Source organism: Amblyomma maculatum, chromosome 7, assembly GCF_055883805.1.
Source record: "Amblyomma maculatum isolate TAMU_Amacu chromosome 7, ASM5588380v1, whole genome shotgun sequence".
Taxonomy (NCBI): Eukaryota; Metazoa; Arthropoda; class Arachnida; order Ixodida; family Ixodidae; genus Amblyomma; species Amblyomma maculatum.
The window spans coordinates 46,854,896-46,874,885 of NC_139350.1; the positions used below are offsets into that span (position 1 = coordinate 46,854,896).

Consider the following 19,990-nt stretch of genomic DNA (forward strand, 5'->3'; position numbering starts at 1 on the left):
TAGCCGTATGGCTGCGCTTGGGCGGATGTCAATGAGTAATTAGTACTCCCTTATTATTACATTGCCAAGGACGCCGTGAGCAACATTTAAGATTTTCACTAAGAAATGCGTTTAGCAAAAGCTGCTATTGTTCCACTGCTGAAAACGGAAAAATCACTAACGTCCCCTAGTTGTTTGCTCCCATAGCTCTCGCAAGTCGTTTTATCAAATCTTTCAAAAGTATTTTGTATTAGATTACTCCTCATAATGAAGTTGCAAACATTCATCAAGAAGTGTAGCTTTGAAAACCATAATAAGCATAACCTGGCAGACCTAGCAATCTGCGGCAGGATGTTGAACCCCATGGATAGTCGACTGCCTATCAAACCATTCATTTCGTGTACGCTACACATATAAGCTCAGCTCTCTTTGAATCAAGATGGCAGGCATCATAAAATAGTGAAGTAAACAGCACACTACGTCTAGTGAAATTAGTGTTTGAGGAATGGAAATCATGTAGTTAAGAATGCTTGCTTGAATTAATTTTATGTCACTGTTATATTAGACACACATTTAGCACACTTTATTCTTACAAAGCAAAATGATCTTGCATGGAAATGCTTTGGGGAGGTGGTCACCACACACCGCATGTTTCATGTCAGAAACTTGATATTCAAATCGACCACTGGTGATCGATGTTTTGAATTGCTGATTTCGACATGTTGGAGTCTTTTCTCGTGCACCCAGTACCATCCAGTGATTAGTCTAGGCACTGCACTTGTAGAGCCAGTTTAACTTTTCTCGCTCTGGCGTCGTTCTGATTTTTGATTGACCTTTTTGAGAACTAATGTGCACGTGTTGTTTCGAAAGAGGGATAGTGGCCGTGCTCGTGGTAATGCAGCATTAACGTCAAATATTTGTGATCAAAAGGCTTTCAGCAAGTCAAACATCGAACCGTATTGTCGGCTTTGTTTTTTGACGGCATTAATTGGTGATAATTATCCAGAAATGGCGCCAGCTATTCACTAGTGAGCTTTGGCTCCAAGTCCGGGTGGTTTTATTCCACGAAAACGCTTTCCTGAAGGTCCGCCGCATGTAGAACATGTATACTGGGCCTTTACAGCCAGGGTGGAAGAACGGGCTAGTCGGTAGTTCACCTCGGGAAAAAAAACACCGCACTTTTGAGACATGGACGTAGAAAAAAACAACACAAGTGACAAAAAAAAAAATCTGCACTGTGTTGTTTTTTTCTTTGTCAATGTCTCAAGAGTGCACTGTTTTTTTTTTCCCAAGACTTTACAGCCAGTTTGCAGCAGGTTTGGCTTGGTGCCTCACGAAAACCAGGAACTGCTTCGCCGCATGGCATAAGAAATGAGTGTTTTCACCTGTAGCTTTTTTTTTTTGTGTGTGTGTGTAGCTGAAGAATGGCACTGTACAGATATATATATATTCTTTTTTTACACAGCGTTCCTGGGTCATTGATCTTCAAAATGTATATTATAAATTTTCTTTGTTAATTCATCTGTAGATATTATGCCTTTTCTATCTTATCTTTATAACTTATGTAATTTTTGTAACATGTTTTTGGAAAGAGCATTCCATTATGTGGAATTTTGTATGCTGTGACATGTGCTGTAGTATTATTTTTACTGGGAAAAAAGTATTTTCTGAGACCTGTGAAAAATGCCCATTTTTTCACAGTAACGTAAGAGTTAAGGAAACTGTTTCCCTCATTTTTAGGATAACCGAGTCTCATTCTACCCTGGATTACTTTTGGGGCAAAATTCCATTGAAATTTCTTGCACTGTCAATAGCACAGTCTAGCCCGGTTATAGCGAAGACACATATAACGAAATAGCGGTTATAACAAAGGAAGTTGAATTTCCCATTCCCATTTTTGCATTTTCAATACAATTTGGGTCCAGTTTTAACGAAGTAAATAAGCGCACGTCAGTGAATATAGCGAAGTAATTTTGTACCAAATGAAAAGTAATCTATCAATCAGGAGACCTTTATGCCTTCAGGCAAATTTTTGTGCGAAAGTAGGGACAAAATTTGGCTGACTGCCGCATGCGCACTCCCGCGAAGCGAAAGGTTGCTTCACTGCATCGCTTTGCTTGTCGTCGTCAAGCCGGTTGCGCGAGAGGTAAAAAGTTAAGAAAATAAAAGGCAATTTTTGATGATGTCACGGAGCAGCAGTCGCTTTGGCAAATCTCAGTTCTTGAATTTTTCACCACTGTTCTGGGCCCGGGACAGAGTCAGGGAGAAATCGTTGCGGGAGTGAGAGGGGGCGAGAGAAGTGAGAGTTTTCACCGCTTTCGTGGATCTCTATATGCGCTTCTCTCGCTGATACCATTACACCTTCCAGCCTTGTTCCGCTCTTACCTTTGATATCTCGTGACCCCCGACTTTGCCTGGACAATTTTTAAACAACGGACCTACTTGGCTATCCCTTTTCTCGGACCCGACCCTTCTTTTTCTCGGCAATGTCGAGTCTTGTGAGCCCAAGCATCTCATTGGGCAAGAGAAAAGTGTTGTCATTGAAGACTAAGCTCGCCATTCTAGACGAAGTGTACCGAAGCATGACGTATGATATCACACGGAAGTATGATATTGCACAGTCTACACTCTCAACGATAATCAAGAACGGTAGCAAGATCGACGCCGTTCTCGACGACTACGTTGGCAGTGGGGACCGAAAGAGAGTCCGGTGCGGTGGCATACGCTTACGTAGAAGCCGCACTTTACAGGTGGTTCTTGGATGCCCGATCAAATGACATCCCGCTCAGTAGACCCATCATGCTAGTGAAGTCAAAGGACTTGGGCTTCACCAAGTTGCCAAGCTGCAACCTATGGACCAGGACGCAGCACGGACACTGCACCTGCCGAGAACGAAGCTTTCGCGATTGACATTGCTACAACAGCTGATGGTGCCGTTATGACAGCCTGCTTGGAGTAGCTATGGGAGTCCGCTAACGAGTTGGACTTTGTGCCTCCATGTCTGTCCCACATGGACTTCATTTCCACCCACGAAGAACTTGTTGCCACGGAGCGGCTGGCTGGCACGATTGACGAAGTCTTCACGGAAGAGACTGATAGCTCCACCGAGAGTGACTGCGACGACGCTGGTTGCGCCCTGTCGGTGACCTCCGCAGTGGCCATCGCAACTGTTGACACACTACGGATGTACCTTGGGAGTTCTGAGCAAACTTCGGTTTGCAGTTGGACGGTAGGGAGGCCGCGATCCTGAACACTGCACTTTCAAAACATGTTCAGGAAATGCTGGACCACTTCATCTGGCGACAATAAAACAATTTATGTTGCTGTATCAGTGGTGTTTTCATAGTCCAGATATACAATGAAATAGCGGATATAGCAAAGCGATTTCCAATTCCCGCCGACTTCGTTATAACTGGGCTAGGCTGTACATCAAGAAACATTCTAACACCCTCCCACTGTGCAGATGTACTAAACCTTTGGATTTCCTACGTTGATGACTGTTGTAGGCCTCGAAGCTGGCGTCCAAGTCGGCTTTCCCAGAGGCGGCCTCCAACAACGAGTGGGCTCGCTACCTGTACTACCTGGGGCGTATCCGGGCCATCCAGCTTGACTACTCGGACGCACGGCGCCATCTGCTGCAGGCCATCCGCAAGGCCCCGCAGCATGCCGCCCTGGGCTTCAAGCAGACGGTGCACAAGCTGGCCACCACGGTGGACCTGCTGCTGGGGGACATCCCCGACCGGTCCATCTTCCGGCAGCCACCCCTGCGCCGCACCCTGGCACCTTACTTTCAACTCACCCAGGGTGGGTCACTTCTCCCTATTTGTGGGAGCTGGCAAATGGGAGTATGGGGCTAGCACACCTTCTAGTTTCAGTAAGCGCATGTTGACAGTCAGCTGCACTGGGGAGCAGAGATATGCTAAGGTGAACCACTTGTAGGGCACAACGCCCGTGGTTAAGTCTTACACACTACAGACCAAGCAAAGCCGAGGCGCTTTAAAAGTAAACATGGCCATTGGCACTTGGCAGCCAGACCAGCTTTGAATGACCAATCACGGCGTATCATGTGATCGGAACAGCTTGGTTTGCAATGCGTGCTGCCCAATGGGAGCCATGCTGGAACTCAAAGTAATGTTCCAGCCAAGAAAATGCAGCACCTGGGAATAAACAGGCTTTTGCTGTATTTGGTGGAATGGCAAAGTTAAGGACAGTTCCTTGAGTGTTAGCAAAAACCATCCTCAATTAGAGGGAAAACTGTGTTTCTGCTTTTGACAGAATTTCAGTTATCGAAAAAGGAAAGAGTAGGCAGGAAAGGGAGCTTGTAGAGGCCTATCGTATTAGGTTGCAAGGCATTGGCAAGTGCGTCAGTGCACCATCACTGCTACAGTAAAACCTCGTTAATTCAAACTTGCGGTTAATTTGAACTGACACTCGGGTCCCGGCATGGCCCTATGTTAATTCGAACTAGGAGCCCGTGGCTCACACAGCTCCTTGCAAAGTCTGCCCATATTGTGTACAATGCGCAGAAAGATTACTAAAGACGCAAAAACAAAATCTTTCAAATCTGCGCGCGCACTCGACAGTCACAGCGAGCATTCCGGTGCATGCCATAGCAGGTTTTCGCTGCCGGGTGCCGCCAGGCTCCATCACACCAACAATCCGGCGCAAGCCGTTGCAGGTTTTGGCTGCACTGCGATTGCTGGGTGCGCTTTTGACAAGCCTTTTTTCTTTTTGTACTGCGATCACGTTGTGTGCACAACGCAGTTGTCGGTGTCGTGCATTTGTTCGTGCCGCGGTGGTCCAAGTTTTACCGTTTTCGTTGCCTCACCGCTTTGCCAGCGACGACTCATCGATTGTGACAGCCATGGCAAACCGCGGTAAATACATGGCAAAGGACCTCAAGGCGAAAATGGAGATTTTGAGTGAGGTGGAACGTGGTGTCCTATCCAAGACGGATATAGCCAAAAAGTACGACATCAAGAAGAGCACGCTGTTAACGTATATCAGGAACAAGGAATCGATCAGTGCTGCCTTTCGTAAAGACGTTATGGAGCCCTCTCGCAAAAGGTTACGGACGTCGGCCCATCCTGAAGTGGAGAGTGCCGTAATGGCATGGATAAAAGAAGTTCGTAGCCGGAACATTCTGTTAAGCGGGCCCATAATTGCTGCGAAGGCTGCAGTCTTTGCCAGCCAAACGGGCATCAGCGAGTTCGGCGCGTCGAAAGGCTGGCTGTCGCGTTTCAAGGCGCGTCACTGGCTGACATTTAGAAACGTTTGGGGGGGTCAGCTGAAGTCGACAAGGAAACGTGTGAACAGTGGGTCTCCAGTGAACTGAAGGAACTCCTTGCTGATTATGCGCTCAGCGATGTATTTAATGCTGACGAGACGGCGCTGTATTTCAAATTGCTCCCCCACAAGACCGTCACTTACAAAGGCGACACTTGTGCTGGCGGAAAGAGAAGCAAAGAAAGAATCACCGTCATGATGTGCGCAAATGTGCTTGCTGGTGATTGGCAAGGCAGAGAAGCCTCGCTGTTTTAAAGGCATCAAGACGTTTCCTGTTGATTACACCGCAAACAAAAAGTCGTGGATGACACAGGAAATTTTCACCGACTGGCTGCGCAAGCTAGACAGGAAATTCGCTGCACAGAACAGGAATGTTCTCATGTTCGTGGACAACTGTACAGCTCATTGTGACGTGAGTGGACTGACAGCAATCCGCTTGGCATTTTTGCCTAAAAACACGACTTCTCTGCTCCAGCCTATGGATCATGGAGTTATTCAGAACTTAAGAACGCTTTACAGGCGCCACCTCCTAGAGAGACTTCTTCTTTGTTTGGACAGTGGCAAGTCGCACTACATCGATTCGCTTGGAGCTGTCCACATGTTGGCATCATCGTGGAATACCGTCAAGCCGGAAACTATCAAACATTGTTTCCGTAAAGGGCCTGTCACACTAGCGCGACACGACACCGACGCAGACCCGACGACACCGACAGTCGGCCAACTCGTCGGCCGACCGTGTCTGCGGCCGACCAAGCTGTCACACTAGGCCGACGACGACACCAACACGACCGAAAACCAAATGTCTTCCCAGTGTGACAGGCTTTGAGGCCGGGGACACCGACAAAACCAGTCTGCTGACTGTCGGTGGCCGAGTCTTCGAGAGATCGGCCACCGAGCAAAAACTTTCTCGAAACGCAAAACCGACCCAGTACACCACGTCAACAGCGAATACCTTTCAGCACTAATATACGTAAAAAAGTAGAATCAATGCATAATCCCTGACCGAAACGCGAGCGTGAGCCGCCGAAATACTCGAGGCCGCCGAATGCGTGTGGAATATCAACGGCAGCGTTTTCTTTTCGGGGCGAGTGAATTCGGGGCGCATAGATTTGTGGCGCTCGTCGGGACCGTGAGCAATCTTTCCGCTTTTCCGAACTGCACAGAACAGTGCAAAATGAACATAGTACGTGACAAAGAAGTGATGAAAAGAAGCGATTATTTTCCTGAAGCCACCAGAGATGCCGATCCTCCTGAGCACTTCGATCATTGTGTTTAACGTCTAGCCGCTGCGTCGCTACTTCGCAACCCAATTTCAGCGCTATGTTATGCATCACGCAATAATTTTTTGTTGCATAATTCAATGTGTTTCAAGAATTGTGTGCGCAAAAAGCGCAGAACTTGCGTTTAAACTTCACAACAGAACCAACAGCAGTCGTGGTCCCGCGGCCGGCCCTGTGAAATCCGCCTAAGGTTTTAGAAAATCCGCCGAAAGTTTTACCTGTTACTGCACAACGTGGCATGATTCAAACTATCTGCAGTTTACTCTCAGCAAGCTGGACAGTCAGTAAAGCGGTAAACGCTCCTTCTACCTTCGCGACTTTCACACTTCAAGACAGCGTATTAGCTAGAACCATATCTCAACCTCTGAAAGTGGCGGTTAGGCGTAATTTTTGTGGTGCAGTGGTTAGCGCAGCTGGCTATCGAACAGGAGGTCTTGAGTTCGATCCCAATGGTAGAGTTTTTTTTTTCTTTTTTTTTTTTTTTAAGCTTTTAATATACACTGTCTCTTATTCGCCGTGGACAGCTTTTGTTTTTCGAACACTGACGTCGTTCTGATCCGGCAACCAGAGCCGTAAAATACTGGGCACTATTCAGTCTCGGCCCATTTGGTATGGTCGAATATATGAAATAGAATTTAAATTAAGCGTTCCCTAAGTAGTTCCGAGAATAAACCATGAAAACTAAGATAGGGAGTAGCTACAGAAAGGAGAAGTTTGCATGGTAGAAAAAAATAAAAGGATTAAGAAAATGAACGTATAATGACACGAGAAGAGAGTGAGAATGAGAGGGCCTGGTCGGTGGGGAGGTTTCCCACGTTGTCTGGCTAGTGTGACATAGGAGTTGGGCGACCGTCGGCCGACAGCCGTCTTGCGAGCGACTCGGCGCCGACACCGACTGTCGGCCGACTGTTTCCGTCGGCGCAGTGTGACATAGACGCAGACATCAGGCAGACACGCTGTTGGCAGACCAAATCGGCGTCATGTCGTGCTAGTGTGACAGGCCCTTAAGTGTGGCTTCGGTGACGCCCCAGAAGCATGCAGCGCGGAGGTAGCGGAGGCATCGTCTGATGATGACTCCGTCGCACATGACTGCGGCTACGCGGCTTTGTCGGAGGGCGTCTCCTTTGAAGCCTACGTTGAAGTTGACAACGGTGTGGAGACGTCTGGGCCCTTGAGTGATGAGGATATAATCGCGGCTGCATGTGCTCGACAGCGCTCACGGGTGGCGAACACGGCTGAAAGCGATGAAGAGTCTGATGAAGGCGTCGATCCGGTGCCACCCCCTAGTGCATGTGAAGTAGCGTCAGCGCTCGATCTTGCTGCACAATACTTCCGCCGATGAGAATTCGGATCCTGTGCTGGAACTCTTGGGCAAGCTGCAGTCGATGCTTGTGGAGTCGCGGCACAAGAAACGCAAGCAAACGCACATTACCGATTATTTTTCCGTGTAAATAAACATGTTTTCAAGCTCGCTACTCACACGAATGCATTCCGGTTCTTGTTTGCGGCGCATGACTAACCGATTAGTCCCGTTCATTCGCCGTTGCGGCTTGATTGCAAAAATTATCGGAATCGCCCTCCGTAAACGTGCAGTAGCGCCTAGCCCTCTTTACTCATGGTAATGAGTCAACATGTGGGCTCGGCTAGCACGATGGGCCACGATGGCGCTCATTCCAGTGCCCGACTGTTAATTCTAACTCCGCTTAATTCGAACAATTTTCTCGGCCCCTTCGAGTTTGAGTTAACGAGCTTTTACTGTATTTAGAAATAAAGAGGTTAGGTTATTTTGCAACGGTGTGTGCATGTAAGTTGTAAGGAGCATACGTCGTGTTTTGTGCGCCTATGGCCCCACCGTGGTGGTGCAGTGGTTAGGTCGGTAAACTACTGTGTCCAAGGATGTGGGATCGAATCCCGGCTGCCATGGCCACTTTTTGATGGAGGCGAAAAGCAAGGTGCCCGTGTGTTGTGCGATGTCAGTGCACGTTAAAGAACCCCAGGTGGTCAAAATTTCCAAAGTCCTCCACTAGGGCATTTCTCATAGCCTGAGTCGCTTTCGTTTTTTAAACGCCATAAACTAAACCAAACTGTTTTGTAACGCCATAAACTAAACCAAACTGTTTTGTGTGCCTATGAATGTCGGTATGCTCACAGTACTGTGATGACTTACCATGCATATGTGTCGCTTTTTGCGCGTTTGCTATGCATGAGTCTTTTGATCTCCTGGGCTGGCAGTTTGTTCCGATAAACCACAGTTATTAATCTAGCGCTGTCTCGTGTACTTCTTTTCCTTATGTTCTCATATTTTTGGCTGGTTCAATGTGTTAGATTCATACTAACTGGCCGAAGAGGTCGCCATGTTAGTGTGGGTTCACCATCAGCCTCTCCCATACTAGTACCCCAGTTGATGGGCAGGAGACGTGAGCATCGTCACTGCATTTCCCACTGCTGCGTGCTTCAACAACTCTAGCTCGTGGTGCAATCTTTGCGCTCGGGTTCGTATCGAGCGATCAGTCAACCTTGGTTATATTAAAAGTGTAGCACTTCATTGAAGCTAAAAATGCATATTATTCTCTAAACACAAACTTGGCAAGATTGATGCAGTGAGGTTTAACTATGTACTAGTAGCGTCTATGCAGTTTCTTGAGTGGAAGCAATTTCGCCTCTGGGCAGAGCCTTTCAGAGCACAGCATCCATCTAGTAGCAGGAGCAGCGGCAGTGCACTGATGTTCTCTATTTGCGGTACAGCGGTGCGGGCGGGCAACCTGGCTCGCTTCAACGAGGTGCTCGAGAACTTTGGGCCCAAGTTCCAGGCGGACCACACCTTCACGCTCATCATCCGCCTGCGGCATAACGTGATCAAGACGGGCGTGCGCATGATCAACCTCTCCTACCTGCGCATCTCTCTCGCCGACGTGGCCCACAAGCTGCAGCTGGACAGCTCTGAGGACGCCGAGTTCATTGTCGCCAAGGTGAGACCTCCCTCTTCTGCTTTCAAGTACTCAAGGGGTTTGACGAGAGGCATGCCCATTTGGCGCTTTGTGCTCTTTTTTTTTTTCTTTTCTATCATTTCAGTTGCAAGTTTATTGTCAGCTTTCTGTACTCTGGTGTCATTGCCAGTTCAGATTCTCTGCAGGTACATTGCTGTCAAACCACATTTAGCGAGCAGGCAAGAAAAAAATAAAATCTGAGAGTTGTGTTACGTGACCAGAATTTATATTTAAAAGTTAATGGCACGCACAAGTGGAGGTCGGACCATATAAAATTCTGGAGAAGTCCTTGGAGCAGAAGCATCATTTTGCAGCAGTATTTATCTCTGAATCAAAATTTTGAGCAACTCTGAAGCTGCACGAATCAAATAAAGAAGTTGATCTGAAGAGCTCATCACTGAAGGGATCAGAATTTGGTATGGAAAGAGCCTGTGAAATTAACAAAAACAAACACTTTATATGCTGAAATACAGTACTTTCGAACTTAATCGCACATACTCTGAACTTCAAGCGTCATCTCTCTCTGGACTGCCAAAACACTGCAGAACAATTGGGCTTTGTATTCCCTGTGAATATATATACGTCTCCATGTCATGCTCCTGCAAGTACAAGAACTCCTGCCTGCCCCACCGCTTTGTTATGGATTTCGTCACAACCAGGGGAAGAGAAGTGCCTGTATTTTTTAGCATTGTGTGCGATAGGTGTGGCAAGAGCTTAGCCATCGCAGAGTGTTAACCTGCATTGTTTACCATCAAGCATAAAAAATTGTGCCCATGTCAAGAAAGGTTGGATGTCTATGGTGCACTAAAAAAAAAAAAAATTTTTAGGAAAGTTGGATCGGACAAGTAATCGTGGATAATGTGTTTGAAACAGTCGGCGTAACTGTGTGGTTGTCATAATGTGTATCATTCACTGACATAATTATGGGAAATGTCGTCCACTGCAAATTGTGTTAAAGCGTCGTGCAGAGCTTAAAAAGTGCTGACCAGCCGTTTCTTTCATGTGTGCTTTGTGTCTTGTCACCTCCCATAGCGGTTCAGAAGTTGTACTTTTTTCTATGCGTTGAACAGATGGCGCTGAGGAGCTTTTAGTATGGTGGCGACCAATTTTTTTTTCTCTGCTTTTGTCTATAGATGTTGATGCCACTTCTGCATGCAAGTAAGGTCAAATGTAGTTTCCTGAATTATGTGAGGCACACCAGTTTTGAGCAACCATTCCTTAAATCCAGTGCAGTCGTGTGCGTCATGTAATTCTGTCTTAGTTGGTAAACCCATCCTTTTGATTGCTGCTTGTGCCTATTGTGTTAGCTCTAACCTTCTGCCCTTCTAGCCAGAAGAGATATTTTCTTTTGCTCCTTTTTGCCAGTGTCCAAATGCATATGTAGTCAAACCTCATTACTGAAGAACCCTGCTGTAGTAAACTATGATATGGTAAAGTGAAACTGAAGTCCCATTTCATCTTCCATAAATGACTACATTTTTTTCCCCTTTATAGTAAAGACATTTTCATTAAATAGTAAAGTGCGTCTGTCCACGATGACCTCATTTCCCACAAAATGACGTCACATCACATCACTTTATTACCTTAAGGACCCCCAGTTCGGGGGTATTACATAAGGGGTGAGTACATGTATGAAGATTATTATACAAATTAAACATAAGGAGTGGGTACTATATACAAAATAAACATATTGGTTAAATATGGCAGTTATACAATTACAAAATGTGAATGAACAGGTGATTCCAGCACATTCACATATGTCGCGCACTATACCTCGGATTGCTAAGGAACATTTTTGTTTAAAACTCTCCAAGCGCTTTTTTTTTTTTTATTATTATTATTATTATTATTATTATTATTATTATTATTATTATTATTATTATTATTATTATTATTATTATTATTATTGGCTTATCATCGGGTGCCCCAGCTCTGAGGAGAAGCCAACCTCACATAGGCCTTAGAGCCGTGAGGGAAAGATGTGGCGCAATAGGGAAGAAAAAGTAACGCTAGCTACAAACGGGGAAAGAAGGTGGCGCGGTACGTTCAGAAATTGGAGTAAAAGTGAAGCAGGTAAGGAAGGAAAGAATTGGCCAAAAATTCGCTGCACTGTGCAGCACGAGGCAGGGGGGAAAGAAGTGAAGGCGCAGCACCTGCAATTTTGACGCACTTGACTGTCGCATATATTTCTCTCCTATTGCTTCTTAAATGACAGAAATAGCGGAAGACAATGCCGTGTTCATGCAAGGCTTTGGTTTTTACGTGAAACCAAACTCAGCTGTGTCTGTAGCCACGTTGCATTCATGCTAAAGAGGTACAGTCGGGGACAAAAGTTTACGGAACGCGAGTTCATGCGAAATATTTTTCTGCAGTTGGGCAGATTTAGTGGATTTTCGAAATGTGCTAAATCGTGTGCAGGCATAAATGCCCCTTAAAATGAAGAAATAGGCAACGAAGAAGCAAATCTGCTTTTCGCAAACTTTTGTCCCTGATTGTACTTTGACAAGATATAAACAAAGCATCTTATAACTGGTACAGCCGAACCTCGTTATAACGAAGTACAGTGCAATCCACTTATAACGATATTGAGAAAACGGGAAAATCCGATCGTTATAACCGATTATCGTTATATCTGGACCGGCAAAAAAAGAGTAAAAAAAAAAAAAGCAAGAGAGCGCACATACATTTGCCCGTGCATGCAGACTTACCTACTTGCCAGCGACGATTCAATCGGATAAAACAAAGCTAGTCACTAAAGAACACTCAACACTTTATTGCTTTACTATATGTAAAGGGAATAAATAACTTAATTTCGCTTAAAGAAGTCCGAGATCCGCGCTTGCTTGAGCGGCAGCTGACGCTTGATAATTTCAGTCTGCATAGTCTCCAGTTGTTGCGCGTACATGTGTGGCAGTCCTGTAGCATGGATGAAGCCTATCAGCGACTGGATGGACTGTACGGCACTTCGTGACGACAATGGAGCTGGCGTGGTGGTGTCACTGCCATCGTTGTCCATGGTGCCGTCATCGTCGTCACTATTTTCACCATCGCTCGATGCCGCTTTTTGTCGCTGCTCCTCGGCAATGGCCTCATCGGTTAAATTCCTCACACGAAGCAGCAGCGCTGTCAGCGTTTAAAAAGTCGTCCAAGAGCGCTCCGCCGGCATTGTCGGAAGATGCAACATGATCCCATAGTGCACACACATCGGCAGTTTCGGGGAGCAAGTCATCTGTATCTGTCCCTTCTGAGACCGCACAGTCGTGGTGCACGAAGCCTGCTTTTCTAAAGCAGTTCTGGATTGTGGACTGCTTCACTTCGTACCACGCACCATACACAAACCGCACCGCTTCGATCAAGCTCACCTTCAGGTGAGCAGGCCCGGAAGCATCCTCTGGCGATCCCAAACGGTCTATTTTTAAGATCAGCCATTCGAGCATACAACGTCTATAGAGGGCCTTGAAATTGGCAATTACGCCTGCGTCCATGGGCTGCAGACCTGCCGTGGTGTTCGGGGGCAGGAAGAGCAACTCGACAGACGTCAGCTTCACGCTGACGCTATGTGCTGTGCAATTGTAGAGGACTAGAACCACTTTCCTCTTCTTTTGCTCCATTAGGCCGTCAAATTCAAGCAGCCATTCCTGAAACAGGTCGCGAGTCATCCACGCTTTCTTGTTATTCCGATAGCGGACTGGAATGTGTTGGTTCCTGAAGCAGTGGGGCCTCTTCGATTTCCCAATCACAAAAGGCTTCAGACGCTCGCTACCGTCCATGCTGGCGCACAAAAACACACTCGGACCTTGCTGTGCTTCCCACCGCTGCACGGATCTCCTTTGAGAGCGTGCGTCCTTGAAGGCAGCATTTCGTAGAAAAGCGCTGTCTCGTCCCCATTGAAAATGTCCTTCTGTTCATGGCGCTCCAACAGCTCGGGCAGTTCCGTCGCCAGCCACTCGTCTTTCGCCGACACGTCCAGCGAGGCAGCCTCCCCGACCACGTTTCTATAAAAAATGCCGTGGCGATCTTTGAATCTTTGGATCCATCCTCCGCCGGGCTCGAAGTTTTCTCGTCCCAGAAGAAAAGTGAATTTCTTCGCCTTTGCACAAAGAATCGGTCCTATGATGGGAACATTCTGGTTGCGAGCGTTCAGAAACCACTGGTAGAGAGACTCTTCCACATCACTGTACAAAGGGTCTCTAACCCTCTTTCGCTGGTCGTCGTGGCCGCTGGAGCCGGCTTTCTCGAGGACATCTGCAGCCTTGATTATGGTTGAAACCGTCGACTGCGAAAGCCCATACTTTTTAGTGAGGCTTCCCACCTTGAAGCCCTGCCGAAAATCCTGGTGAATTTGGTGCTTCACCTCGAGAGAGATCGCCTTCCGCTTAGTCGGGGCCATCTTCCACGTACAACGGCTAAGGACGCGCTCCCCTTCTCCCCACCTTCTCTCTTCAGCGATTGCTATGATGATGGCGCTCGCTTCCAAAGGCCGTACGCATCGGCTCCTTGCGGATTTCTCCACAACGGTCTATTTGCGGCACTTTTCGCGTCATTCTAATCAAATAATTTTATTTTTCGCAAATATTTATACGAAATTTGCTAGTAAATATTTTCCAGGCGGTCAAAATTCTATCGTTGTATCCGATATATCGCCGATAATCGTATCGTTATATGTGGTTTATTTTTACATAGGGGCAATGAGAAAATTGATAAATCTAAATTATTTGATCGTTATAACCGATATATCGTTATATCTGGTATCGTTATAAGTGGATTACACTGTAGCATCGGAACAGTATATTAGTTTGTTATATCCGATATTCGTTGTAACAGTAGACATAAATATCGGCTGACAAATCCACAATTTGGCTCGCGTGATTACTCAAGATATACTAAAATGCATTATTCTTGGCTTCGAACCCACTATAAATGAAGTAATCCTTACCTGTCTCCTTGTGGCATTTCAAACAAAATAGACCAGAATATGGGAGCAGAAATACAACAGGACAAAGTTCGTTTGGCAAAACAGATCTGCGTTCATTTATTTGAAGAATGATGTTATCTTCGTCTGGTGGCTTTTCACAGCATTCCGCAGAATGAAGTTTTCCACAACGTCCACGCACGTGAGGGCCTTTTCTATTTCAGCAGTTTTGGCCGTGGGGAGCTTTTCCAAATAGCCTCTCAGCTTCCTGGCCATGTCCGCGGCATCCGCACTGTTTATCGGTGGTTCATCCCGTTCGCCTTCGTCACTTTTGCTATCGCTGCTGCTGTCATGCTCAGGCAACAGGACGCGATCCACAATTTCCTGATCTGTCAGCTCCGGCGCAACGGCCAAGTTCTCATCGGCCGAAACGAAGTCTTCAAATGTGATGCCTGGGAGCGCCAGTCGATCCCATGTTCTGTCCAGCTCTACCAGGTTTTCATGCTGAACTTAGTCTTCAACGCTAGGCAAAACAAAACCGGCATCCGCGAAACAGTTCCTTATTGTGGACTGCGTAACCTCATTCCATGACCCATACAACATTTCGAGCGTCGTTTTGATGTTTATGGTTGTTTACTTGCGTCGATCAATATCAAAAACCAGACGCATCACCAAACGCTTCCGGTAATTGCACTTGAGCGAACGGATAATGCCCTTGTCCAACGGCTGCAAAGCTGAAGTTGCGTTTGGTGGCAGAAACACCAAACGAACTGCCTTCAGCACGATAGAGACTTTGTGTGCAGAACAGTTGTCCAAGAGCAAAAGGACCTTCCTTTGCTGCCTCTCCATGTGCTCGTCGAAAGCTCTCAGCCAGTCTCCGAAAAGTTTGGATGTCATCCAGGCTTTTTTGTTAGAAACATACTCAACTTGCAAATTCTGGGTGCCTTACAGGCACCTCGGTCGTGCAGACTTGCCGATGACAGTGAGCCGTCTTTTGTCAGAGCCGCCCATGTTCACGGCAACGACAACCGTCACCCGGTCTTTGTTCTTTTTGCCTCCATGGCAGGTTTCATTCTTGACTGCCAGCGACCGCTCTGGCAACAACTTGAAGAATACGGCGGTTTCGTCCACATTATATATGTTGCGCTCGTCGTATTGCTGGAGCAGAGGTCGAAAGTTCTCCAGCCACTTATCACACGACTCCACATCAACAGCAGAACCTTCGCCAGACAAAGTGTGGCATGCGATCTCATGCCTATCTTTGAAACGTTGCAGCCAACCGCTGCTTGCACGGAAATCATTATGTCCCAGTACGCAGGCCAGGCTGTTGGCCTTCGCTTGAAGGAGTGATTCGGATACTGGCAAGTTTCGTGCCCTTACATCTTTTAACCACAAGAACAAAGCCGCTTCCATGTCCGGGTAATGGCAAGGCCTAACTCTGTTACGGTCAGCTTTTATGGCGTCCTCGGTGTTGCCCTCAATCCTCTTGCAGTCAAAATGGTGGACAACATACTTGGTGGAACGTTGAATTCCGATGCAACATCCTTTTTCTTGCGGCCACAATCCACAGCTCTCAATATCTGAAGCTTCGTCAAGAGCGAGATCGCCTTCCTCTTCGTTGCCATTTCGGCCGCTGATCGATGAAAGAATGTGGTATGCGGGGGGGGGGGGCTCGCCACGCCGTCACCCATGGGTAGTTGCCAGTGTTGCTGCGCTTGCTTTCACCGCTGGGCAAGTGGCGCCACCCTTCAGCCTTTTGTCGTCACGCGAGCTTGCAGAGTTTGTCCTCTGTTCATAGGTGGTGCGGCCAGCCAAACGCGCAATTTTTGTTCTAGACGGCTGAACTTTCTACAACTTTTTCAAACGTTAAAAAAAAAAAAAGAAAAGTGCAGTTGGGAATTGACTTTCAGTATTTATTTTGCTTCTTTTATGCTACATTTAGAGTTTTGAGCCTTGAGTAGACCAAATATTTCTTCGTTACAGCTGATATCGCAGCGGATCTCACGTTTTCGGTTTCGTTATAGAAGAATAAATGTCGTAAAAATAAAGCGTGGCCAACCAAAGTTCATATTTAGTTCGCTATATCCAATATTTCGCTATATCCGTGTTCGTTATAATGAGGTTCGACTGTAAAAGGAAAGAAAATTTTACAAAAGAGGATGAGAGGGATGAAAGGTATTTGAGAGTATTCTTTTTTTTTTTGTCATAGAACAACAAGACACATTTAGTAAGTAGTCATGTAAATACCCAGATAGCATCTTCTGGGCCATGTCATCACCAACAACTGATATAGTAAAGATTTTTGCCAGTCCGAGCGACTTTACCATAAAGTGATTCTACTGTATAACGAAGTTGGGTTTGTTGTGAAAATTAGCTTGTTATATCCATTATTCATTGTAAATATACCTGAAAACATGCTAATATAGTTGCTGACCAATTTTTCAGACTCAGCTGGCCTTGGAAAATGGTTCGGATAATTGGATGGATGCAAATAATTCATGAACATTGAACATTAAAAAAAACAATCACCTTCAAAAAAAAAAAAAGGAGGGGCTTTAAAAATTGCATACTTTGCCGTTCGCCATGTTTCATGTATATTTCGACAAAGGAAAATTTTAGCATAGCCCTCCACTACCGTGATCTGCTTGTGTGCGCCACTGGTGCTCACGAGCTAGTGTGACAGAGTGTCGTGGGCCACCAGTGTACACGCGCCGGTTGATCTCAGCGTGTAAGGTGTGTATGTCGCCAGGAAGCATGTGACTCTCTGTTAGACTACCGCAGCCAGAATTATACTTTCAGGGTGCGCACAGGTCCTTGAAAACCCTTGAATTTGAAAATTTCGTTTTCAAGGCGCTTGAAAATCCTTGAATTTTTTCTGCTCCTTGAAAATCCTTAAATTTCTAGCGTACTGCATGCAAATGGTTATTAATCAGAAAAAGGCGTGCTTAAAATATTTGTATTTTCAATAATGTGTTTCAGTATCTGCGTTTCAGGCATAAAAAATCAGTTTGTGCTAATATAGCCAACGTTGCGCGACGGTTAGCCACATTGGAGCCACTCTCTCTGAAGCCAACTTGAGCCGATTCAATTCAATCCGATTTTGGCGCTTTGTTATGGTTACAGTGAACTAGAATAGTTTCTAGTGGTGCGAACGGAAGGAAAATGGGCGCCTCTTACACGCCGGACGCCATTGACCACCGCTGGTGGCGCTGCAGTTACATTTACTAGGACCGCGTGCGCGTCCTCAAAGGGAAGTCAAGGCTTGGCACGCCGTGCAGTCTGCACATTCTTACAATATTGCCCTCGAACTTTCAGTTCTGCCTTCCATCACAGCAACTAAGACATCTCACCTTTTCAAAAGCATCATGCGCAGTTCGAAATGGCCAGGAAAAAGACCAACTATCACTGTTTTGCTCTGAAATGCCAAAGCGCGGCTATCCGGGTGTTCCAGTCGCCTTTGTTTGCTGCTCCGAGAGTCAACGAACATCGCAGAAAGTGGAAACGAAGCTTGTGAAGGCAGGAGAAGCCTCTCACAGAAACATCGGTAGAGTGTGAGCATCATTTCGAGCCGCATCTCATCCTGCTGCGTAACTACGCACATATATAATCAACGGCAGAAGTCGGGATATACAGCGTGAAAAGCCATCACTGGCACTTGATGCGGTGCCTATGCACTCTTGTCGGGTTGTCCGGCATATATTACCGTCAAACCCGTGAAGCCAAGGCTGGATGTGGGCAATATTGACGTTGCAGAGAGTTGTGCTCAGTACAGATTCTTGCTATTAAGCCTGTGGCGCACCAAACGATAGCCGACATATTTTGTACCCCGTGTCCAAGCTAACTTCAGCTGAGGGTTAAAAATAAACCATTTGAGATAGGCCAGAGAAACCACTTGCTGACAGCCACCTGGTGCACCAGGTCTGAACAAAAGGAAGACTTCAGGGAAGAAAGCTTCGACTGTTTGCGTGATCTCGAATACTACTACTGGCTCAATAAAGCAGATAGCTGAGATTAAATTAAATTCAATTCTGCATAGTCATGGTATGTCCTTGGATCTCTAGCTGGCACATTTATTTAATCATTTATTCATCCTTCATATACCCAACTGATGCCCTAAGACAATAAATATCGATTAAAAAAAACTGTACAGGCAATTTTTCATTTCTCGATTCTAATTTACTAAGTATTGCTTTCAAATAAATGTGATTTGCAAAGTTGGGGAGGGCCTTCTGAAACCCCCATTTCATTTATTCCCGATAAAGAAAACCTCACGTGCATCGTTTTTCCCACCTCTATAGAAAGCCCGCGAAATAAAAAAAATATCACATGACTGACGCATTCATGCGCCACGATATTATGGTGCTCTCAACCGTGCATGGTTTGAGTGACAGAAATTAGCTGCGGCCGTGACTCAACAGCTCAGTCTCAGCGCTATACAGGCTGATAATTTTTGTATTTCGCGGGCTTTCTTTAGAGCTTGGAAAACGATGAGGCTTTCTTTATCGGAAATAAATGGAATGGAGGTTTTAGAAGGCGCTCTCAAATTCTGCAAACCCAGTTATTGTCTAAAGGCAGTAGTTAGTAAATTAGAAAAAATAATTACTAATTACTTCAAAATAAAAAATTGCCTGGGGTGAACCAGTTGGCTGGCAGCTATATACAATTGTGGTCTCTCTATCCTACCTCAAATCCTACCTCAAACGGCTTGTATAGGAAATGCATTCTGAAGACTAACTGTGAGAAAGGCTTTAATCTTTTTTTGAAAAGAAAAAGATAAGTCACATGTATTAAACTTAGACAACAGAGGCCTTTTGTAATCTTCGAGTGATACCAGTTTGTGGCTAACCTTGAGAAGGTGTTTACAACCTGCTTCAGCCTAAATTGAAGCAGACAGCTTGTACTCAGTATGCTACTGGCCAAGCAAACCTGCTAACTTGGGTGCTCTGACCACTGTCAAATTGGTGCAGCTGAAATCACTGCTTAATACCCGCTTGCACTTTTTCACAAAATGCATTAACCAGCGCAATGTCAAGCTTCAAAGCACCTGAAGATGAGCAGATCGATGCTCTTAGGACTGTTTGTGTAGTCAATAATTTTACAAAACAACTCGTTGATGGCTTTTGTCCCATGCACTCAAATAAAATAAAACAGCAGTGGAGAAGCCTTGTGAAGTACCTAAACAAAACTGCTTTGCCCTCCTCGTATATGTATTTTTTGCATATGTTATGCATATGAGATGATGAAAGGATTTTAGCACCTGGGTTACAGTGATGATTTATAACAAATATTGTTGCTGTGAAGAGAGAATAATGATGACCCCACAGAATATCGCCGGATGATTCGTTTCAACGCGTAGAATTTTTTTTTTTGTAACAGTCTGAAGCTGCTCCTCACTTTACCAGTTGGCAAATTTCCTAACGCTAAGCAGATATCACGCTAAAATGAGTATTCCTGGTCACCAGTAGATACCGAAAAGCGCAGTGTAATATGATCATCATTATTGGCTAAAGGGGAGTTACTGCGGCGTGGTTGGAGAGATGCGAGAA

General features: G+C 45.8%; 1 protein-coding gene across 6 annotated transcripts in view; it reads left to right on the top strand.

The window, feature by feature from the left end:
• Nucleotides 1-19,990, top strand: part of LOC146183132 (26S proteasome non-ATPase regulatory subunit 3-like) — a 178,811-nt gene that overhangs the window by 102,860 nt on the left and 55,961 nt on the right. For all 6 annotated transcript variants that reach the window (XM_084609024.1, XM_084609029.1, XM_084609030.1 and 3 more), the window contains 2 exons: nucleotides 3,486-3,783; nucleotides 9,291-9,514. In XM_084609024.1, coding sequence (XP_084465150.1) covers nucleotides 3,486-3,783; nucleotides 9,291-9,514 — 522 coding nt within the window. The remainder of the gene's footprint in view (nucleotides 1-3,485; nucleotides 3,784-9,290; nucleotides 9,515-19,990) is intronic.